The sequence below is a fragment of the Crinia signifera genome, chromosome 11 (assembly GCF_055691185.1).
Source record: "Crinia signifera chromosome 11, ASM5569118v1, whole genome shotgun sequence".
Classification (NCBI taxonomy): Eukaryota; Metazoa; Chordata; class Amphibia; order Anura; family Myobatrachidae; genus Crinia; species Crinia signifera.
In genome coordinates, this window is record NC_139227.1 from 111,679,441 (window position 1) to 111,703,976 (window position 24,536).

A 24,536-nucleotide genomic window follows, 5' to 3' on the forward strand; every position below is an offset into this window, starting at 1 on the left:
AAATTGAATGACTTCAACCACAAGCTCCTGTGATGCCAGGGGGGGAACTGGCAGCCGTCGGAACCGGGTGGGGGTCGGAATTGACGGGTCCCATATTATCCTATGGGGAAAAAATGTTACAGCTTTGCCAGGCGATATCTCCGGTTCCTGGGGGGCTAGAGACATGGGACTGGGCTCGTTGGAAAGCTCTGGTCCTCATCTACAAAATGAATGACAGGGGGGGCATGTGCCCAGGTGCCCCCCCCCCCTGAATCCGCCATACAATCTTATACAATCTTTCATCGCAAAGGGGGGCAAAAATCGCGTCGCATCGCATGCCATCGGGTGCATGGCATGCTATGCAATGCGATTAAAACATCGCGCAATGGAGATCGGGGGCGCCGACAAAATACACAAGTACCGCATGTGCTATCACTGACAGCGTGAGAGCCCATGCTGAGCCTGCTGTATGTGTGTGCTGCTGCAGCTGAGGGGGGGGGGACAATACCAACAACCCCCCCTTGACTTTAGACTGTTTTTTCACCCCCTAAACATGTTGGGGGCATGGCCTAATCGTGTGGTCCTGTCTTCTGCAATTAAGCCACACCCCCAAAATTTTGCCAGGGCCCAGCATACCTATTGGCTGCCCTGGTTACCCAGCAAAGAAAGATGGGTACTTATATGTTAGTTGGGCGCCAACTTAGCTATTTGCTTAGTTTTACGCGTCCCCTCGCGGGGCTCACTATGCTCGCCACACTATATAAAATCAACTCCATGCCGACATGTTTAGTGGGGGTATGAGCTAAGTAACTATAGTGGGCACCCAACTAACATATAAGTACCCAAAGATGCTGTCCTATCTGTAAATAAAAAGCAGAAATCTAAGGGGCCCAATTATCAAGCAATATTTGCGGCTAAAACACACGTTTTCGGGGTTTAGCCGCAAATACTAAGTATCACCTAAATGTATTAAAGGGGACCGCAGCAGGAATCTCCTATCCCTGCTGCGATCCCCCCCTGCAGTGTTGCCGGCCACATCCCCCATAGGTTTCTATGGGGGATGCGAAGCTGCCCCATGTATCAACATCGGGCAGCCCGGCATCGCAGCCCTGGGCTATCGCCATTCTAATGTTGCGATAGCCCGTTGTAGCCTATGGCTACATATGTGGTACCCGGCAGAGAGTCCCTCTTATTAAAACGCGGAGGATTAACTCCGCAGCGTGGCGGGGGTTAACTGCCCTCCCCGCGGCTGCCGCTGCTGCTGAGACCAGGGGCGGGACTTACCCTGGAGATGAAAGAAGGAGCCCGGCCAGGATTGGAGGAAGCCGAAAAGGAGAGGGGTCAGAGGTCACCGGCGGGCGCGTGAATAGGCTGGACGGGGAGAGAGGAGCGGCAGCCAGAGCAGTGTCTGGCAGCAGAGGTGGAGAGTCAGGCTGCTGGACGGGAGCAGCGTCGGCAGGAGAGGAAGCACAGCGGCGGCAGAAGCTGGGCAGGGGGACGCGACAGAGACGGAGCGGTGATGGACAGCTCCTGTCTCAGCGTCCGGCGGCACATAGGACCCGCGCCCCGCAGTGCCACGCTACCAGATACCCTGGCCTCCGTCATCTACAGGATAGCCAGTGGGGGCCAGCGTCCAACTGTGAACACAGCAGCAGCAGCAGCTCAAGGGCAGTGACAGCCGGAGTGGAGAGAGCTGACAAGCCAGCATCCCAGGCAGCCCAGAGACACGTGAGTCGGCCAGTGTGGCCTTATACAAAATATTCCTAAGGGGAGAGCCATTGTGGTGCCCTTCTAATTACGTGCACCCGGACCCTGATTATACACACCCCCCCCCCCCAGCCGAGTAGACCTCACCAGGACCTGCCCTCATCTACCTACGCAGGGCAGGACTCCTTTAGCCCTCACTGAGCCCCGTCATACATATGACATTGACAAACAGCCACTCAGGCCCCTTCCCGACTACCAGGGGAATTGTGCCTCTGAACTGCCACTTAGGGTATAGTGACGCCACCCAGAATTGCCCCAGACAACTATACTACCTAGGCTATTGATCCGTAGGAAGGCCTACTTGGTGGTAACCCAGGCTACTAATCCGTAGGAAGGCCTGCCCAAGGTAATATCCCGGCTACTGATCCGTAGGAAGGCCGGGCGGTCTATTAGAGATGTTCCACAGGGAAAGTGTACATTTATTCCTGTTTACCGGCCGAGTCATAGACTTCGGTTCTGTAATGATCATTGGGTACCGGTACCATTGGTCCATGTGGGGTTAGGTACCTTGCATTATGTATTAGTAGTATAAGTTGAAATATAGGGGTCCGTTTAGTACGTTAACAGAAATGAGGATGTTGATTAGTCCCGTATAGGCTATTATTTGTAGCGTATCCAATGTATGCAAGATTGATACATTTATTGTTGTAAGATCACCTTGTTTATTTGTTTTACTGCAGCGATTTGTACGGCTGTCCGTGGGGAAGCTGTAGTCGTGATGTTTGCCTGTGCTGAGTGGCGAGTAATAAAATGTATCTCATTTAATTGCATTTGCTCCCTCGACTCTTTGTCCACTATTGCTGTCTAATCCCCTGGATGAGAAGTCACCCCCCAACCGTGCGGGTACCACACATATCGTGCTGCCCGAGCGGCAGTGCGGTCAGCGGGGTCGCGGGGGAGTCAGCGCATAACCGCGCATGCGCAGACCCCCCGGCTTCCGGGTCAGGGCTTCGCAGGGACAGGCTGTCCCTGCGCCCTGCCAGATGATACATGGGGGTGAAATGATCGCATTTTACAATGCGATCCTGGGCGGTAGTATTCTGCCCAGATCACATTGTAAATGTGATCATGACAAATGTGCCCCTAAAACTGATAAATAGCCCCCCCCCCCTGTTAAAATCCACCACATCCTCAGCGTTGGTGAAGCCAGCGGCAGTAACTGGCAGTTACTTCCTTTGGGAAGTCCTAACTGATTTTTGGGTACGTTCCTGTGTCCCGCCCGGGCATACACAATGTCCCCAGCAGTGCCATATATACGCATAATGCCACCAATAATGCCATATATACACATAATGCCACCAGCAATGCCAGTTACACAATGCCCCCAGAACCCGCAGTAATGTCAGAAACACAATGCCCCCCGCAGTGCCAGATAAACAATGTCCCCCAGCCAGTGGTGCAAGTCTAATAAAATACCCAGCAGTACTGTGTGCCAAAATAATGGGGGTAGCCACATGCCACATGGGGTGCTGCCAATGAAAATGGGGGTGTGATACACAATAGTGCAGTGCCAGATATACATATGCCCCCAATAGTGCCAGATACACATATGCCCCCAATAGTGCTAGATACACATATGCCCCCACAGTGCCAGGTATGCCCCCACAGTGCCACTGTGCCATGTATGCCCCCCACAGTGCCAGAAACAAATATGTCCCCAATGTGTCAGAATTTCCCGCCGCTTCCCTTCGAAGGGGAGGGCAGCTCATCGCTCGTCTCTCCTTCCCCTCACTGTGTCCCTGTGACTGGGCAGTCAGCCAATCAAAGTTCGTAGGCCGGCTCCTGATTGAATGCCGGCCCGTGAGCTCTGATTGGCTGACGGCCCAGTCACAGGGACAAAGTGAGGGGAAGGAGAGATGCGTGATGTGCTCTCCTCCCATCACCTCAGAAGGGAAGCAGTGGCCGCGTCACTTCGCCCATTGGAGGAGGAGACAGACAGCATTTTGGAAAAGAGCTTCCGGGCCAAAAATAACCCTTGTCGTATACTTTGACTCTGAATTACCTACTATTATGTGGTTCTTCAAATCGTATTACTAATACCCTTTGGTGTGCTGGGACCCCCCCAATAAGGACAATTCATGGTCCAGCAACCAGCCAGGAGCTACAGTATGGGCAGGAGCGGTTTAAGGGCCTGTTTCAGACCTGTTCGCGTGAAATCGGCAGCACAGTACAGTTTACTGCGCATTCTCCACTGCGCTTGCACAGCGCCATTTTCCCTGTGACTTTTGTCTGCAGCTCTGGCCAACACAGGACCCTGGAGAGGTAAGTATAATTACAAGGCGTTCATAGGTGGCCCCGGGAGGGCCGGTGTGTCTAACAACAGGTTTACTTAGCGCAAATTTCAGGATAGAGACGTTTCAAATAAAATGCAGAGAAAACAACACAGAGAAATATGACCCCAGTCCTGTTCCGCGGCTACAATATCTATTTAATGTGACTTGCGTAGGCTGCAAATGTCTGTGTCTTTCCCAAGGTCGCAGTGTCTAGTCAGTCTCTAATCCTTCCAACAGCCAATCCCGGATCTGTTACAGTTCCTGGTACATCCTCAAGGTGAGAGTCTTGTATAAAAGTGATTCCCCCATTCTCAGTGCCCAGGAGCTGCTGGCGCAAGACTGAAGGTAATGTAGCAACTCTGCTTTACTTCCCGTGATGTATCCACCCGTGTCAGGAAGTGATACAATTATCTTCTGGTGCTGTCCCTTAGGGTTAGTTCTATTGAAGATGGGATGTTGCTTTGGGCAACCAATCAGAATGGACTTCTTATTGATTTAGCACCTTCTAGAACAGGCATTCCGAACCACGGTCCTTAAGGCGCGCAACTGTCCAGGTTCTAGTGCAGGCATGTCTAAACTGTGGCCCTCCAGCTGTCAGGAAACCACACATCCCAGCATGCCTTGCCATAGATTTAGCATTCCCTTATAGCAAAACTGAGGCAAGGCATGATGGGACTTGTAGTTCCACCTGGAGGGCCATAGTCTGGACATGCCTGTTCTAGTGATATCCCTGCTGCAGCACAGGTGACTTAATTAGTACTTCAACTGGTTTTAATTTATAAACCTGTGCTGAAGCAGGGATATCATGAAAACCTGCCATGTTAAGCCCCGTACACATGGGGCGACCCAGCCTCTGTGCTGAGCGACGGGCTTAAGCAGGATCGCTCAGCAGACGTTGTGGCACACCTGTGATGTGTGCTGAGCGATCTGTGCAGCGCAGGCGGTGTCTATTGTTTATAGGCAAAGCCCAGTGACCTAGCAGTAAAGGCCAGCACTGTCTTTCCCTGTAGATGATGGCGACGTGCAGGACCGGACATGGTCATCACCTGGAGCTATACACACAGAGCGATCAGTGCTTCAGATCACTTAGAAATGGGGTGAAAATTGTCCCTTAAGTGTGCCTTGAGGACCGAGGTTAGGAACACCTGTTCTGGAAGATAATATATGCAATCTGATGGGTTGCGCATAGCAACCCATCAGATTCTAATTCTTGTTTATTTAGCACCTTCTAGGAGATTATAGAAGAGATTCTGATTGTTGCTATGGGCATCATAGCAGCTTCAATCGATCTCCCATCTTAGTATATTTACCCCTTAATATGGTGCCTGAGACTACATCACATTACGGTATACAGTATTTACTAATATACTTATAAAAAAGGAATAGAGGAGTTTCCAACGGCGACCAATCATATTGTAGTTATCAGGTTTTTGGTACATTTCAAAGAATGATAATGGTTACATAAGGGCAACACCAAAACTATTCATCTTTAAAAGTCTTAGTTAACTCTTGGTGAACTACCGGAGGGCAGCACAGCAGCTGATACACATTGAGATAAAGCAGTGGTTCCCAACCCTGGTCCTCAGGGACCCCTATAGTTCACATACTCCAATCCACGCCATGTATCACCATCTGTCATATCACCAACTGTCATATCACCATCTGTCATATCACCAACTGTCATATCACCAACTGTCATATCACCATCTGTCATATCACCAGCTGTCATATCACCAACTGTCATATCACCAACTATCATATCACCATCTGTCATATCACCATCTGTCATATCACCATCTGTCATATCACCGTCATATCACCATCTGTCATATCACCAACTGTCATATCACCATCTGTCATTTCACCAACTGTCATATCACCAACTGTCATATCACCAACTGTCATATGACCAACTATCATATCACCAACTGTCATATCACCAACTGTCATATTTTAAAAATCCACAGGTGACCTGGAAACATGAACTGTTATGCTGCGTTCTCATTGCCGCCCCTGCAAAATCCCGGGTTTTTGTTTCCATGTTTTTGGTGGGGCACAGAGCATCTCAGCTCTACAGACCCCATTCATACTGCACCTTAGACCCGGGAAATTCCCATGTCTGCCCCGTTCACACTGATTCCCCTGGTATGCCTGCCATCAAGTGTGTGGTATCTAAGAGCAGCTTTGATTGGCTGTTTAAAAAGCAGCTTTGAGCAATGCAATGAACTTGCTTTTTTGCATTTTGTGAGAAAAACCCAGGTCTGTGCTGTTCACACTGCCATACACCCGTGTATTGCCCAGGAAAAACCCTGCAAAAAAACTGTGTGTAATTCCCAGGGCATAACCGCCGGGAATTTCACAAAGACCCTTTCACACTGAGACAGGACACAGGAAATTACTGCTTGCCCTGGCAAATACACAGGTTTTTGCGGCAGTGAGAACGGGGTATTAGGGGGTAATTGAGGACCAGGGTTGGGAACCACTGAGCTTAAGGGTGAGAGGAGCAATGTTTCCCCTGCTGCTTTAGGCAGCAGCATAATGGGGGTTATTCTGATTCACTCAGAAAGGCACAATCCTTCTCTAATGAACAAAACCAGGTGCAGTGCAGGTGGGGCTGATGTAGTATGTGTTATATTTGGGTGTTTTATTGTTTCTGTGCAGGGTAAATACTGGCTGCTTTATTTTTACACTGCAATATAGATATCAGTTTGATGTACACCCCCACCCAAATCTAACTCTCTCTGCACATGTTACATCAGCCCCACCTGCAGTGCACATGGTTTTGTCCATTAGAGGGTGATTGTGCCTTTCCGGGTGAATCAGAATAACCCCCAATATCCTTGTGAATGAAAGATCCAAGTAGTATTAACCTCTGTACAAAACAATTTTTTTTACAGAACTCCGAACTAATAATGCGTTATACTGTATAACTCCCTTCCTGTCTATTAGGGAACCTGTTGATGTTGCTACAGTACCTGTGTCAATGTTTCATGTTTATAATATGCAGGGGCATAACTAGATAGTTGAAGGCCCCAGAGCAAAAGTTTGTAAGGGCCCCTATGTTCCAACTAATGGTGAAAAATGTATACAGTATAGCATATATATCTTACACAGTAAAGATGGGCCCCTTCAGCTCTGGGCACCATAGAAGCTGCACCCCTTGCACCTATGGTAGTTTCGCCCTTGTTTCAGTGGCGTAACTATAGTCCCGCAGCTCCCGTGGTGGTGGGGAGGCGTTGAGAGGGTGTGGGCGCCGGTGGGGCTGCGGAGCTATTGTTAACCACTGCCTTCTACCCCTGCCGCTGGCAATTCTGTCTGCGCCGGGTCCCGGCTCTCCTGTCTACTGCTGCTAATGTGAGTGACACTCAGAAAATGGCTGCCCCCATACTGAAGACAGTTTTTGAGGATGCTAGAGGAGGCAGCGGCCTGCTCTATGGGAACAGCCATTTTCCGAGTGTCACTTCTCATTAGTTGCAGTAGCCGGGAGAGCAGGGACTCGGATGAGGAAGGAGGTAACGGCCGAACGGGGGGCACAGGGGGGATGGGGGGGTCAGAGTGTGTGTTTGTTTACCCTAGAATGGGGGTGGGGGCACTGCCAACATTTTCGGCAGGGGGGGCGCAGAATTAAGAGTTACGCCACTGCCTTGTTTATATGTGGCCACTTGCGTTTTCAGCTGTCGTGGATGCGTATTCCACAAAGTATTTTGTTAGGTAGGAAATGTTGCGTCATTTTTGTTTCATTCACTAGAACTATGTTGTGCCGTTTGTTACAGAATGGAGAAGTTCTTGGTGTACGTTCTGGTTCTGTGCTGGAAGATAATACCGTGCGCTACCTGTGAGCTCTCTAATATAACCATTGTGTTAGAGAAGGAGGAATGTGGAACCTGCATGTCAGTAAATGTAACGTGGTGCTCCGGGTACTGCCACACAAAGGTGAGTCTGCCAAACCCAATTGTTTTACTGCAGCAACTGAGGGGGTGATTCAGACTCTGTGTTGGCTGAATTCGCTACCCCTGGCGTTTTTCTGGATTTGCCCGTATGTGTGAATGTGCTAGCGCCGGGAGCGACGCCTTTGGCGAGTTTCACACTGTTTGGGGTGTTTGCTCCAGGATGGGCGGACAGGGGGTGGACACAGGTGTTTCGATGACTGCTTGGGGTGGATGACACCATTTCGGCCATCTCCATCCAGGTTAGAAGCAAAAGTCATTCGATGGTGTGCGATGGTGTGCGACCGTTGAATGAGTTCTCCTCTGTGCGAGTAGATGCAGGGATTTGGTTGGCGGGGGGGGGGGTGTATTCATCTGTGCAGAGTTTACCTGTTCTCTAGGCAGCGTATAAACACTGCCTGGCAAACTGGTCTGAATCAGTCCTTTAATGAGTAAGCAACTGAATTGTTCTGGGAGCCTCTGACTGGCAGCTGCCCTCTGGTCCAGTGAACTGATTGAGGGCCCATATGCCCACACTACAACAAACCTGGTAGAAGAACTGCTACCACTGAGCCATGGGCAACATCTCATGGTCCTTATTCTGGTTTACTCACACAGGCAAATTCCTTCTCAAACGGACAAAACCATGGGCCTTATTCTAGTTCACTCTTTCTGACAAAATCCTTCTTAGATGGACAAAACCATGTGCACTGCAGGGGGGCAGATGTAACATGTGCAAAGAGAATTAGATTTGGGTGGGGTTTACTTCAAAGTGAGATCTATATTGCAGTGTAAAAATAATGCAGCCAGTATTTACCCTGCACAGAAACAAAAGAACTCACCCAAATCTAAATCTGTCTGCACATGTTACATCTGCCCCACCTGCAGTGCATATGTTTGGTCAATTTGAGAGGGAAATTGCCTTTGCGAGCCCATGCCCTTTACTTTCTTGTTGTGGCGGAAGCTGTAGTAATTTATACTGATGATTTTGTGGTAATAATTTGAGGTGCTGGCCAAGAGGAGGGGGGGGGGGGGTTTCCACCAATAGGAGGGGGTTCCACCAAGAGGAGGGGGGTTTCCAGGCAACAGACCCCTCCCTCCCGCACCTATGATATGTGACTCACCGCAGTTTGCATGGGCAGATCCAGATACAACTATTTAGTATTGTTCCGACTACGGCACTATGAAGTTTCTGTGACACGTTCCTTAGCAGAGCCTCAAAAATGTACACTGCTGGATTTGTCCCAGCAGGGCTGCCACTAGGAATTTGGCTACCGGGACTGATTTCCAGTCTGGGCCCCTCCAGCCCCCACTTCCCCATCTACCCCTCCCTTCACTTACTGCCCAACACCTGCTGCAGGTCCCGAAGCACAGGCTTCTTCAGTGACGGATGCCAGCGGCCAATTAAAATGCAGCACCGGCTGGTGAGCCAATCAGAGCCCGTGTTCCGGCTGCCACTCTGATTGGTAACCGTACACAAGCTCTGATTGGCTCAAAAGCCTGTGCAGCATTTTAATTGGCCGCCGGTGTCCTGCATTACAGAAGAAGGCAGCACAGCGGAGGCAGATGAGCTGCCTGGGCACTTCCAGAGGCCTGGGCCCAGGAAAGCTGTACCCACAGCACTCCCCTGTAGGCGGCCCTGTGTACCAGCATTGGGTATGGGTCATACACCTCTGGGTATGGGTCATAGGGTGGACAATTCGAAGATCAACATACATTAGGTCGACACATGAACTTGGTCGACGTGGCTAAGTTTGACAGGGTCGGAAGGTCAACCCAAGCATCAGATCAACAAATGGGAAGGTCGACAATCAAAAGGTCAAAATGCATTGGGTTGACCACTGGAGGTCGACAAGGGCCTAAATTGGATTGACCCAATGACCCAGACCGCTACTATTCTATATAAGGACCACAAAATATTCCATTCTCCTTTCAGTTGTGCAGAGATGAACCTCACGTCATATTGATGCCTGTATACAGTATATTATAGCTATTTATGCTCCTTGTTTTTTATAGGATCCAAACATGATGTACCCGCACAAATCAGAGAAGCAGGCAGTGTGCACCTACACAGACGTTACCTATGAAACGGTTAAACTCCCCGGATGCGCTGACAATATAAATCCCTTCTACACTTATCCGGTGGCGGTGGATTGTCACTGCGGACGGTGTGATTCTGAAACAACTGATTGTACAGTCAGGGGCTTAGGACCTGCTTACTGTTCTCTCAGCCAAGACTGAATATTGAAGATTATGGGATTATAATAAGACCTGTAAAACCGCAACGTTTGTATATAAATAAATAAAACCCACATACCTAAAGCTGTATAATAATAATGCATAGGTGGGGATGGTGTACAGTGTACCGTCACCTTTCTGCATGTGTTCTCGTCACCTTACAGGGATCTAGAACTCCCGGTATGAAACGTCTCACTTCTGTCTGTATTCAGTCATTGTCTGAGGTTTATCCAGCAAATGTACTGTATATAAAGTATATATGTTATTACCAGGGCCACATCTAGGGGGTTCATTTACTAAGGCTTCTAAAAATGTAAAGAGGAGCAACCAATCAAATTAGGTCTCTCATTTATCTTTAGCACACGAGAAAATGATAGGCAGAATCTGATTGGTTCTATTGCCCACTTCTAATGTTTAGCAGCTTTGGGTTCGGTATGACTTGCCGACGGTCGGAATCACAGTGGTCAGTATACCAACATCAGAATGTTGATGGACGATATGCTGGCAGGGGGAAGAGCGCATTACATCCTCTTGTGGGAGAATTGCCCCTGTTGGTCAGGGTTGCGACTGTCGGTCAGTTCTACAGTCGGGATTCCGGCGTCGGCATTGTGGCCGTCAGGATACCGACTGTTGGCGAGTTATCCAGCACTGGGTGGTCCCATTCCCTCTATGCGACATCATGCACTTTCAACCATTGGCCTAGATAGGGTAATTTGTGATAGGCCACTTAGACTGCACCCGGCAAAATGACCCGGAACTCAAATTGCCAGGTAATTGCTGGGTCGCATGTCCGAAAGTGGCCTATGTAACAATAAGTTGGTAAGTTGTCATGGTATTGGGTCACTTTGATGATTGACCGTCAACATGTTAATGACTGAACTGTAATGATTGATGTAGTAGCAGCTGGTATCAAGATGTTATTTTTATTGGTATCATTTTTGTACAATGTATTAGACTATATATACATTATCCTGAGCACTAAGATGACAAAACAATTGTATCTGTTTATGTTGATTTGTAATAAACCGATGTTACTGTATCATGCGCGCTGTGGATGTTGTCTTTTCACACTTATAATTATTATTATCCTTTATTTATATGGGGCCAAATGTATAAAGCCTTAGCAAAATACAAAGTGGAGGGTGGTAAAGGGCAAGATGCACGAAGCCCTGAAAAAAAACACACAAAAAATCAGCTCCTAACTTTCATTTTTCAAACATATCCTGTGACATAGCAGGTAGGAGCTGATTGGCTGGTGGTTTATCACTTTTTAAGCTTAGTACATCTGGCCCAAAGAGAGATAAAGTACATGCCATTCAGCCCCTAACTGTAATTTCTAAAAAAAAAAACTGTAGCATGGTAGTTAAGAACTGATTGGCCAGCACTGGTGCATACCTCCCAACTTCCAGGGAGACAGAGGAGGGACAGAGTGATGCGCGCCTACGGCGAGGCGAACATTTTGGGGGCGTGTCCTAATTTCGGGGGCATGGCCTATACTGGTGGCTCTCCCGCAAGGCCACGCCCCCAGTTTGACACTATGGGGTCATGACCCACAGGCTCTGTGAGCCTCTAGCCATGCCCCCAGCCCCTTGGCTGCGGGAATAGACGCTATGCGGGACTCCCAACAGCCCCTCAGACTCCCAATAGCCCCTCGCCGCGGGACACTGCCGGCCGCGGGAGGGCCGCGGTAATGTCCCCGAAAACGGGGACATTCCCGCGGTTTTCGGGACTGTTGGGAGGTATGCTGGTGTAACTAGGGCTTAGCAGCCCAAGTGGTGGCAAGGAGGAGCAGGCTCCATAGAGGCGCAGGGTCCCGGCGCTGTAACCTGCGGGAGCCGGAGGATAGATACAGGGGGAGGCGATGTGGTACCTGGGCTATAGGTGCAGCCGTGCAGCAGGCAGTCCGCAGTGTACAGGAAGTGCTGAGTGAGCGGACACTGCAGACAGCGGTGGCAGAAAATTAAAATGAAAAAGATAGGCTGGTCACTGATTGGCTGAGAGAGAGAGCACTCAGCCAATCAGCGGCCTATCTTTTGAATTTTCAAAATTTGCCACCGCTCCACTCAGTGCTTCCCGGAGACTGCACCCCTGGGTGCTTCACACTGCCCAGGTACCGTGGGGTACGCTGCCCAAGTCAGCACAATTAGTTAAGCAGGGTGCAGCTTACCAAAACATATAAGAAGGTACACCATCTTCTAGAATCTCAACAGTGCAAACAAATCATGTTTAAGTTGAGCGCAACCCTCTTAAATAGATGTCCAATAAACAATCAATATAACGAAAATGTATTTATTGTGACAAGCAAATAAACAAAAGACAAAAATGGAAGGATAATAAAGATACTTCCAACAAGATAGTAGATGGACTGCTTCATTGTCCATAGGTTATGCACAGGAGACAGTGACTTACAGGTGACTACAATAGAGGACAAGTACAGGACACATAACCATAGCTGCATCAGCAGAGGACACTGGAATAAGTACCAGCATTGCAGAACATTGCAGGGTTTGGTAAGAGAAGGAAAAGCACCTGAGGGTAGAGGGCCCTGTTCGTGAGAGCTTACATTCTAAACTTATCTGAGTAATCTACTTGTGTATGTGGGATGTATGGAATGGAAATATACCACACAGAGCAGGTACACTTTGGGGTCCGGGTGTGCTATAGCTCATACACAGTACCCTGCAGCTGCAGCATGACCGTCGTTAATGAAGACCTCCATCGTCAGTACATCCAGGCCAAAGGAGGGGGTCACTAACGCTGCATGGGAACACACATCCTTAAAGATATTTAGTGAACACCCTGGAAGATATAGTAAAAGATATCACTCAGATCTGAATGATGTATTTTACTATATCCTCTAGTGCAGGGCTGGTCCTCGAGATCTACCAACTGTCTACATTTTCCAGACCTCCTAGCTAGTGCACAGCTGTAATCATTACTAACTGTCACATTCCCCAGATCACCTAGCTGGTGCACAGCTGTAATCATTACTAACTGTCACATTCCCCAGATCACCTAGCTGGTGCACAGCTGTAGTCATTACTAACTGTCACATCCCCAGATCACCTATCTGGTGCACAGCTGTAGTAATTACTAACTGTCACATTAAACAGATCACCTAGCTGGTGGACAGCTGTAGTCACTACTAACTGTCACATTCCCCAGATCACCTAGCTGGTGGACAGCTGTAGTCATTACTGTCACATTCCCCAGATCACCTAGCTGGTGGACAGCTGTAATCATTACTAACTGTCACATTCCCCAGATCACCTAGCTGGTGCACAGCTGTAGTCATTACTAACTGTCACATTCCCCAGATCACCTAGCTGGTGCACAGCTGTAGTCATTACTAACTGTCACATTCCCCAGATCACCTATCTGGTGCACAGCTGTAGTAATTACTAACTGTCACATTAAACAGATCACCTAGCTGGTGGACAGCTGTAGTCACTACTAACTGTCACATTCCCCAGATCACCTAGCTGGTGGACAGCTGTAGTCATTACTGTCACATTCCCCAGATCACCTAGCTGGTGGACAGTTGTAATCATTACTAACTGTCACATTCCCCAGATCACCTAGCTGGTGCACAGCTGTAGTCATTACTAACTGTCACATTCCCCAGATCACCTAGCTGGTGCACAGCTGTAGTAATTACTAACTGTCACATTAAACAGATCACCTAGCTGGTGGACAGCTGTAGTCACTACTAACTGTCACATTCCCCAGATCACCTAGCTGGTGCACAGCTGTAGTAATTACTAACTGTCACATTCCCCAGATCACCTAGCTGGTGGACATCTGTAGTCATTACTAACTGTCACATTCCCCAGATCACCTAGCTGGAGCACAGCTCTAATCATTACTAACTGTCACATTCCCCAGATCACCTAGCTGTTGCACAGCTGTAGTCATTACTAACTGTCACATTAAACAGATCACCTAGCTGGTGCACAGCTGCAGTCATTACTAACTGTCACATTGCCCAGATCACCTAGCTGGAGCACAGCTCTAATCATTACTAACTTTCACATTCCCCAGATCACCTAGCTGGAGCACAGCTGTAGTCATTACTAACTGTCACATTCCCCAGATCCCCTAGTTGGAGCACAGCTGTAGTCATTACTAACTGTCACATAGTCAAAATTGCTGCATTCATTCCTACTATAGATCCGCAGGTTACCTGATATACATGAACTGTTGGTAGATCTTGAAGACAGGTTTGACCACCCCTGGTCTAGTGTATATAGGGATAAAGTGAATACTCAATTAACACCAAAAGGTTGGCATTGACAAAAAGTCAACATTCAGTAGGTTGATATTGCCAAAACGTCGACAGGAAAGGTCTACATGTGTTTATTTGATGTTAATGTCGACACTTGAGCACGTGGACCTCCAATAAGTGTAGAGTGCACCTTTGCATGGCATTCTTCCCTCGCCGTGCTTCGGGCTATGTGCCTCACTCTAATGCTATTGTGCTCAGCACACTTCACTGTTCACTGTCGGATCATGAAAAACTCATGTCGACCTTTTCATACAGTATGTCGACCGTTGTCATATTAACCTTTTACTTGAGTCAACCTTTTATCAAAGTTGACCTAGCACATGTGAACTTTTTTCAACCTATTGACCTAGACATTGTGAGTCATCTGGATCCCTTGGAGGCCAATATCAGTGTGAGTAGAGTGCCCCAATATCAGTGTGAGTAGAGTGCCCCAATATCAGTGTGAGTAGAGTGCCCCAATATCAGTGTGAGTAGAGTGCTCCAATATCAGTGTGAGTATAGTGCCCCAATATCAGTGTGAGTAGAGTGCCCCAATATCAGTGTGAGTAGAGTGCCCCAATATCAGTGTGAGTAGAGTGCCCCAATATCAGTGTGAGTAGAGTGCCCCAATATCAATGTTAGTAGAGTGCCCCAATATCAATGTGAGTAGAATGCCCCAATGTCATTGTGAGTAGAGTGGCCCAATATCAATGTTAGTAGAGTGCCCCAATATCATTGTGAGTAGAGTGCCCCAATATCATTGTGAGTAGAGTGCCCCAATATCAATGTTAGTAGAGTCCCCCATTATCAATGTGAGTAGAGTGCCCCAATATCATTGTGAGTAGAGTGCCCCAATATCATTGTTAGTAGAGTGCCCCAATATCAATGTGTGTAGAGTGCCCCAATATCATTGTGAGTAGAGTGCCCCAATATCAATGTTAGTAGAGTGCCCCAATATCATTGTGAGTAGAATGCCCCAATATCATTGTGAGTAGAGTGGCCCAATATCAATGTTAGTAGAGTGCCCCAATATCATTGTGAGTAGAGTGCCCCAATATCATTGTGAGTAGAGTGCCCCAATATCAATGTTAGTAGAGTGCCCCAATATCATTGTGAGTAGAGTGCCCCAATATCATTGTGAGTAGAGTGCCCCAATATCATTGTGAGTAGAGTGCCCCAATATCAATGTTAGTAGAGTGCCCCAATATCATTGTGAGTAGAATGCCCCAATGTCATTGTGAGTAGAGTGGCCCAATATCAATGTTAGTAGAGTGCCCCAATATCATTGTGAGTAGAGTGCCCCAATATCATTGTGAGTAGAGTGCCCCAATATCAATGTTAGTAGAGTCCCCCATTATCAATGTGAGTAGAGTGCCCCAATATCATTGTGAGTAGAGTGCCCCAATATCATTGTTAGTAGAGTGCCCCAATATCAATGTGTGTAGAGTGCCCCAATATCATTGTGAGTAGAGTGCCCCAATATCAATGTTAGTAGAGTGCCCCAATATCATTGTGAGTAGAATGCCCCAATATCATTGTGAGTAGAGTGGCCCAATATCAATGTTAGTAGAGTGCCCCAATATCATTGTGAGTAGAGTGCCCCAATATCATTGTGAGTAGAGTGCCCCAATATCAATGATAGTAGAGTGCCCCAATATCAATGTGAGTAGAGTGCCCCAATATCATTGTGAGTAGAGTGCCCCAATATCAATGTTAGTAGAGTGCCCCAATATCAATGTGAGTAGAGTGCCCCAATATCATTGTGAGTAGAGTGCCCCAATATCATTGTGAGTAGAGTGCCCCAATATTATTGTGAATAGAGTGCCCCAATATCATTGTGAGTAGAGTGCCCCAATATCAGTGTGAGTAGAGTGCCCCAATATCAGATGAGTAGGGTGCCCCAAAATCAGTGTGAGTAGAGTGATCCATTATCAGTGTGAGTAGAGTGCCCCGTTATCAGTTGTGAGTAGAGTGCCCCAATATCAATGTGAGTAGAGTGCCCCAATATCAATGTGAGTAGAGTGCCCCAATATCATTGTGAGTAGAGTGCCCCAATATCATTGTGAGTAGAGTGCCCCAATATCAATGTGAGTAGAGTGCCCGAATATCAATGTGAGTAGAGTGCCCCAATATCATTGTGAGTAGAGTGCCCCAATATCATTGTGAGTAGAGTGCCCCAATATCATTGTGAGTAGAGTGCCCCAATATCAATGTTAGTAGAGTGCCCCAATATCAATGTGAGTAGAGTGCCCCAATATCAATGTGAATAGAGTGCCCCAATATCAATGTGAGTATAGTGCCCCAATATCATTGTGAGTAGAGTGCCCCAATATCATTGTGAGTAGAGTGCCCCAATATCATTGTGAGTAGAGTGCCCCAATATCATTGTGAGTAGAGTGCCCCAATATCAATGTTAGTAGAGTGCCCCAATATCATTGTGAGTAGAATGCCCCAATGTCATTGTGAGTAGAGTGGCCCAATATCAATGTTAGTAGAGTGCCCCAATATCATTGTGAGTAGAGTGCCCCAATATCATTGTGAGTAGAGTGCCCCAATATCAATGTGTGTAGAGTGCCCCAATATCATTGTGAGTAGAGTGCCCCAATATCAATGTTAGTAGAGTGCCCCAATATCATTGTGAGTAGAATGCCCCAATATCATTGTGAGTAGAGTGGCCCAATATCAATGTTAGTAGAGTGCCCCAATATCATTGTGAGTAGAGTGCCCCAATATCATTGTGAGTAGAGTGCCCCAATATCAATGATAGTAGAGTGCCCCAATATCAATGTGAGTAGAGTGCCCCGATATCATTGTGAGTAGAGTGCCCCAATATCAATGTTAGTAGAGTGTCCCAATATCAATGTGAGTAGAGTGCCCCAATATCATTGTGAGTAGAGTGCCCCAATATCATTGTGAGTAGAGTGCCCCAATATCATTGTGAATAGAGTGCCCCAATATCATTGTGAGTAGAGTGCCCCAATATCAGTGTGAGTAGAGTGCCCCAATATCAGATGAGTAGGGTGCCCCAAAATCAGTGTGAGTAGAGTGATCCATTATCAATGTGAGTAGCGTGCCCCGTTATCAGTGTGAGTAGAGTGCATCCTTTATAATATTTTGGTATGTGTATAAGACATTTTGGGAGGGTGCGGAGGGGTACAGTGATCCCTGTTTTTTTAAACAGGGGCCCTCTATAGTCATCATGCAAATGTAATTACTGAAGGATGAAGGAAATTTTGAGTCTCCACGGAGAGCCCATTTATAAGCACGGTCATCCCACAGTGAAATTATAAAATAAAAAGTATGGGTCAGCGGCTGAGGTCCCTGAAGGCGGCAGGGGCTGCTGGGAGTTAAGGGGCGGAGCCAGCACAGATGCCAAGCTTCCCAGCTGTTTCTCATTTAAGTACTGATTACGCTACCCTGTGATGGCGAATCTGTACACAGCTGCGTTCTTTCATGGAGTGGACTCACCATATACCATTATGGTGACTGAATTCAGGCACGGAGTGGGGGTGCAAATGTAGGAGTCAGGAACTTCTCCAGCGTTACTCACTTTGTGAATAGCACTATGCAGCGACAACCCCTGTTTTCCACATGTGTCAGATCCCGTATCGCAATGTTTTTTTTAACCATAGATGATTTTGTTTTGATGGTAGTACTTTTACCATTCGATGGCGGCATTCCGATGTTTGCCGCCATCAATTTCATACCCTCCAACATGACCCATTCCATTAGGTACAAAATGCTCTGTTCCTGGACTTTCCTGCCAGTGGCAGTTACAGAGGTTGGACTCCAGCACAGTCTGAAATTCAAAGAGGGGGGTCCCATCAACTGCACAAACATGCACAAATCAAATTCTTTTGATGTGATGGACAGTTACCATTGCATCAAAAGATTTGATGGAGGAAACCTAGCCATCATTTGATGGTGGGCTTTTGTTGTCCAACCCTAATCCTGCATACGTGTGTTTTGAGTAACTATGGAGGATTCAGAGTCATACGGATCCCATCTGTACCACCACCTATGGCATAGTGATGTAATCGGCAGGACATATTAGTGCATGCACGTTGTATATGTGATCCGTGGTGTGTCGTGGACATATTAGTGCATGCACGTTGTATATGTGATCCGTTGGTGTGTCGTGGACATATTAGGTGGACTTACCCACTATTTAGAAGCTATCTTGCAAGGATAGGGCTGGTGCATGTGTGCTGTTTTTTTACATAATAAAAAATGTACTATTACCAGTTAGGGATGGCATCAACCATTGATGATCAAAATCATTGATGGTTTATGACCGATGTAGAATAGTTTTGCCACTGATGATGGAGAACCAGATGGTTTCCCTTCATCAATGTCAAAGCATAAGAGGTTTTATATCTTTACCCAAGGGGCCGGGACATGAAGCATAGCTCATCTGCGACACCTGTATGGCCATGCCCCCAGGTTCTGATTGGACCCCAGGTCAATCAGTCAAAGGGATGACCATCCATTCTTAAAATCATAGATGGTCATACATCACATAGTATGCTACCATAGCATCAATGACCATCCCTATTTCCAGCTGGAAGAGCACTAGGCTGAGAGGCTGTGAGACTGGGAGGTTTATCTCACCTCACTGTGGCTGCCATGATGTTAATACATCAGAGTTAATGCTTCCTCTGGCTATGAGGTGCTTTAGTAATACATCTTCATCAAACTTACAGGCGTCTATTACAACAATTCTTTTTAGCTATTGTACTGAGTTAACGCAGTATGGACAGTGATTGTTCTCTGAGTGTAATCCTTCATCCTAGACTAGAACACGCTGCCCAAGCTTTCCTGGTGCTTGCCAGACACGGCAAAGCTGATAAACCAATATGGTAAGCCAAGTTGCTCAGCTTACAGAACAAGACGTCACCGCTTTTCTCCCGCTCCAGCCTTGAGACAACCAAGGTCAATGTTGTTGCTTCAGTTTGCCGTTAGCTAAGCTCGCAGACAGTAATATCTCTGACATATTTAATGAGATTTAAGGTAGATTAAGTGCATGTTCAAAACCAAAACACCTGGATTATTCGGGTTGTGCTAACATAATGCTTGGTGACATTTCACTCAGGGTCATAGTAACGAAATATTATATTATTAGTAACCTTTTCATATTCTAATCAGGGGTGTAAGAAGAAGAACTTTATGGGTCTCATAGCAACATATTGAATGCGTCCTTGTCCCAATGATGTTTACGAAACCCCTCTCTGCAGTGGTTATTATTTTATGCCCCAGAACCATAGTAGTGCCCTATTTTATATTATGCCACATAGTAGTTGCCCAGTTTACAAGGTGTCACATTGTAGAGCTTCCAGTAGACATTGGGCCTTATTTTGGTTCATTCTTTCTGACAAAATCCTTCTTAGATGGGCAAAACCATGTGCACTGCAGGTGGGGCAGGTGTTACTTGTGCAGAGAGAATTAGATTTGGGTGGGGGTTTTAGAAGTGAGATCTATATTGCAGTGTAAACATAAAGCAGTCAGTATTTTCCCTGCACAGAAACAAAATTACTTACCCAAATCTAATTCTCTCTGCACATGTTACATCTGCCCCCCCTGCAGTGCACATGGTTTTGTCCATCTAAGAAGGATTTTGTCAGAAAGAATGAACCAAAATAAGGCCCATTGTCACACAGTATAACCAATTTATATTATGACATAGTGCCCCAGTTTATATTATGCCACATCAGTGCCCTCTATTCATACTGTGCCACATTAGCATGCTCTCCAGTTCAATTTATGCAACGTAATAGTGCCTCAGTTCATACTAAGCCACATTATAATCACGTTCATACTGTGCCACATTAGACTGCCCTCAAGTGCAAATTGTTATATTACAGTCCCTCAGTTCATATGTTACATAATGTCTCCTGTTCATACTGTGCCACATTAACGTGCTCTCCAGTTCAATTTATGTAACATATTAGTGCTCCAGTTCCTACTCTGCCACAATAGAGTGCCTTCCATTTCAAATTATGTGGCATTACAGTGCCCCATTTATATTATGCCACACCACAGTGCCTCCGTTTCATATTGTGTGACACCCAGGAAAGAGCTGCGAATGGAAGGGAAGTATACTTTTACCTGGTGGCTGTAATCTCTGTTCTACTTACAGGTTCCTGGAATCTTCTACAGAGGAATAAGAAAGATAAGTTGACACCAATGATTTTATTAAGAATTTGTCAACTGTTAATGTAAGAGGGTTTTCTCTACAGGAAACATGCAATACATTGATGAACACAAGCTTTTAAAATTACATTAAAATGACAATTGTACTTTTAAAATACAAGAGAAATCAATACACGTTTTCATAGCTCTGGTACTTCACTTCATAGAGGTGAGTAACTACTATTCAGCTCTATGAGGTGGTGAAGTACTGACATTGACCACTAGAGGCCACTTGACACACCAAATTACTCCTTTGTGTGCTAAAAAGATGTTATAACAGAAAGTGAAAGCTATTTTTGCAGGGACACTAATCTGTTTCAAATTTGATGGACATGGAGAGAGGAAGCTGTGAAGACAGAGGGCAATATTCAATAAGTCCAATTCGCCATGTTTCACGGCGAATTTGAGCTATTTTCAAGTTGGAAGGTGATTTTTTGTGTCAGAAAGTAAATCACCCTATTCAACGTGCAATATTGCCGTCTGCGAACAGTGAATGGCGGACAGTTCGCCGTCTGATAGTCTCCGCAATTCGCTGTGGTTTTTCAATGGGTTTTTGAATGTGATTCGCCATGAGTGTATTCAATGAGAAGATGGCAAATTGCTTTCTAAGTGATTTTCGCCGTGTGTCACCGTGTAACAATCGCCATATTTTCATGGTGAAGTGGAATGTGAACTTTTAAAATAAAGGTTTTTTTTTTTTTAAATTTGGTGCAAAAAAATCAGGAGGGGCATGCTATTTTTATTCATGTGCTTACAGCACATGAATATATATTTAATTTTTAAAAAATATATTTTTTTTTTTACACAAACAGGACCCAGGCAGCGTCTCCCTGGGTCCCGGGGAGCCCTCCTACCCCCCACATACATTCTGGGGCAGGCAGGGAGACTTCCATCTCCCTGCCTGCCACCGTCCCCCCCGGCTCCCTGCGGCGTCCACCACAGGGGTTAAGATTCGCCGTCAGGGGCAGCGAGCCCCTGCGGCATTGAATACTGTGACAGCAAGGGCTGACAGCGAAGGCACCAGCCCTCTGGAACACGACGACTGTGCAGCGAATCCTAAACAGGATTTGCTGCACATCGCGATTATAGTCATTGAATATTGCCCAGAGATTGGAGGTAGGAGCAGATAGGGACTGGGTGTGAGGTGGAGAAACTATCACAGCTGTGGTGGCATTAGCTGCCTTATATATAACTCAAGCCCCTTGTAACGTCTGTATGAACTGAACAGGACTTTGGGTTTTTGTTTTATTATTCCTGTTGTATTGTGTATGTAATTCCTGCATAAAGCAATGAAGAAATACAAGTCTCTTGGAAGAGAAAGCCTTTCAAGGGTGTAGAGACCCTAGCTGTCCAAGGCTAGAAACCCCAGATTGTGTTTCTGCAAGAGCCAGAAGGTTTCCTGGAACCCAGCTCTATACAAGGTGACACAAATTAGGGCTATTCCAAGCTGATAGAGTTCATGTTCGTGTCTGGCTTTGACATCGTACTTGGGTTACACCATGTCTGGTCAACATGAACCTTGGTGACCCATATAACACGACTAGTATATACCTATCACGGATTAGAGTTTGAATATTTCTTTCTTTTTCCGCTGAGTGAGATATTTCTTGGGGTCCAAGTTCCCAACTCTAAGTCTACATTGTGGCAGTTCAATATAGAATGCTTTTAGAGAGCTGTTCATTTTCTTTGCATCGACTTTGTAAGAAGGATGTTTCTTCTCGGGAGATGATGTCTTGATTAAAACTGGCATCTCCGCATGGGGTTTCTCGGGACCTCCATATTGTAGGAAGACAGCATGGACTTGAGGAACCTTTAAGCAGTCTCTTTTGAACCCGCCCTTTTTCTTTGGATGCAAGGCAAACACTCCATGTTGGCCAGTTGTCTCCTGAGGGTCCACCTTCTTCACACCACCCTGGAATTCCCTACTTGACATTTGTAAATCAAACTCGTTCAATTGCAAGTTGTAGCTTGCACAAAGCCTACATTGTTGGATCTGATCCATCTTGATGGGCTTGGTGTTGGAGAAGTCAGGATGGAGATTTGGTAGCGGTAACACTGCTCTCCTTTGAAGGTAGCTGGTGGTGGGTGTAGTGCAGGGAACAGCAGGGGGATTCCATTCTCTTAGAAGTCTTTCAACTACATTCCTTTGTGCATCATGATAACGCCATACATCCCGTACAGGCATGATTCATGTCTTTTAGCACCTGCAAATGAAAGAGAGATCTCATCTGAGATATGGAAATGAATAGGAGACAAAATATATAGTATATTTATCGGTGTTGGTGTCAAAGTGCTCTATTAATTTATGTACCTTCCTTTGCACCGTATATACTAACATTCCTGCAACTTTTTCCATACATTGGGATTTGATTCATCTTTAGAAGTATAGCAAAACTAAGCAAGCCAAAGTAGTGCCAGTTACAGGTGTCCCCAGTAGTGCCAGTTACAGGTGTCCCCAGTAGTGCCAGTTACATATCATGTCTCCAGTAGTGCCAGTTACATATCATGTCCCTATTAGTGTTGCTACAGATGTCCCCAGTAGTGCCAGTTACATATCATGTCCCAGTAGTGCCAGTTACATATTATGTCCCCAGTAGTGCCAGTTACATATCATGTCCCCAGTAGTGCCAGTTACATATCATGTCCCCAGTAGTGCCAGTTACATATCATGTCCCCAGTAGTGCCAGTCACATATCATGTCCCCAGTAGTGCCAGTTACATATTATGTCCCCAGTAGTGCCAGTTACATATCATGTCCCTATTAGTGTTGTTACAGATTTCTAAAGTAGTGCCAGTTACAGGTGTCCCCAGTAGTGCCAGTTACATATCATGTCCCCAGTAGTGCCAGTTACATATCATGTCCCTATTAGTGTTGTTACAGATGTCTAATGTAGTGCCAGTTACATATCATGTTCCAGTAGTGCCAGTTACATATTATGTCCCCAGTAGTGCCAGTTACATATCATGTCCCCAGTAGTGCCAGTTAAACATACTTGCCTACTTTTGAAAACAAGTTTCAGGGAGATTATAGTTGGCAGTAGAATTTTGCACTGTGCCCCATTAAGGGGGTGTGACATGCTCCACCCAAAGGGGCGTGTCTACTTCCATGTATGAAGAGATTGTAAAAAGAGACACAAGAATCTTTTAAAATAAATTATATCCAAATGTAGATAATCTCCAAAGCAGTTAGTAAGAGCTACTATACTTGGTAAAGTGCTGGGAAATGGTGCTAATGATTCAATGTAAATGTATATATCTCTCATTTCTTTTTTTCCCCTAAAATGTAACAGTGTATTGTGGGTTAGGTGAAATGAGGGAGATTGCTAGACCAATGAGGGAGAGAGGGAGATTGTTGCTATTTCAGGGAGACTCCTGCAGAATGCAGGAGGGTAGGTAACTATGCAGTTACATATCATGTCCCCAGTAGTACCAGTTACATATCATGTCCCCAGTAGTGCCAGTTACATATCATGTCCTCAGTAGTGCCAGTTACATATCATGTCCCCAGTAGTGCCAGTTACATATCATGTCCCCAATAGTGTCAGATGCAGATGTCCCCAGTAGTGGAAGTTACATATCATGTCCCCAGTAGTGTCGGTTACATATCATGGCCCCAGTAGTGCCAGTTACATATCATGTCCTCAGTAGTGCCAGTTACATATCATGTCCCCAGTAGGGCCAGTTACATATCATGTCCCCAGTAGTGCCAGTTACATATCATGTCCCCAGTAGTGCCAGTTACATTTCATGTCCTCAGTAGTGCCAGTTACATATCATGTCCCCAGTAGTGCCAGTTACATTTCACGTCCTCAGTAGTGCCAGTTACATATCATGTCCTCAGTAGTGCCAGTTACATATCATGTCCTCAGTAGTGCCAGTTACATATCATGTCCCAGTAGT

The 24,536-nt window shown here is 46.3% G+C and overlaps 1 protein-coding gene across 1 annotated transcript; it reads left to right on the forward strand.

Moving 5' to 3' along the window:
• Positions 1 to 4,281: 4,281 nt before the first annotated feature.
• On the forward strand, positions 4,282 to 11,222 carry FSHB (follicle stimulating hormone subunit beta). The gene is made up of 3 exons (XM_083165466.1): positions 4,282 to 4,364; positions 7,793 to 7,952; positions 9,962 to 11,222. Exons 2-3 carry the CDS (start codon positions 7,794 to 7,796, stop codon positions 10,184 to 10,186), a joined length of 384 nt encoding a protein of 127 aa, XP_083021592.1. The 5' UTR covers positions 4,282 to 4,364; position 7,793; the 3' UTR covers positions 10,187 to 11,222.
• Positions 11,223 to 24,536: the final 13,314 nt, after the last annotated feature.

Excerpts from the sequence above, each read along its gene's own strand:
- FSHB (XM_083165466.1), top strand. The coding sequence starts at position 7,794 with ATGGAGAAGTTCTTGGTGTACGTTCTGGTTCTGTGCTGGAAGATAATA. Across the intron at positions 7,953-9,961 it reads CCGGGTACTGCCACACAAAG|GATCCAAACATGATGTACCC; the intron begins GTGAGTCTGCCA and ends TGTTTTTTATAG.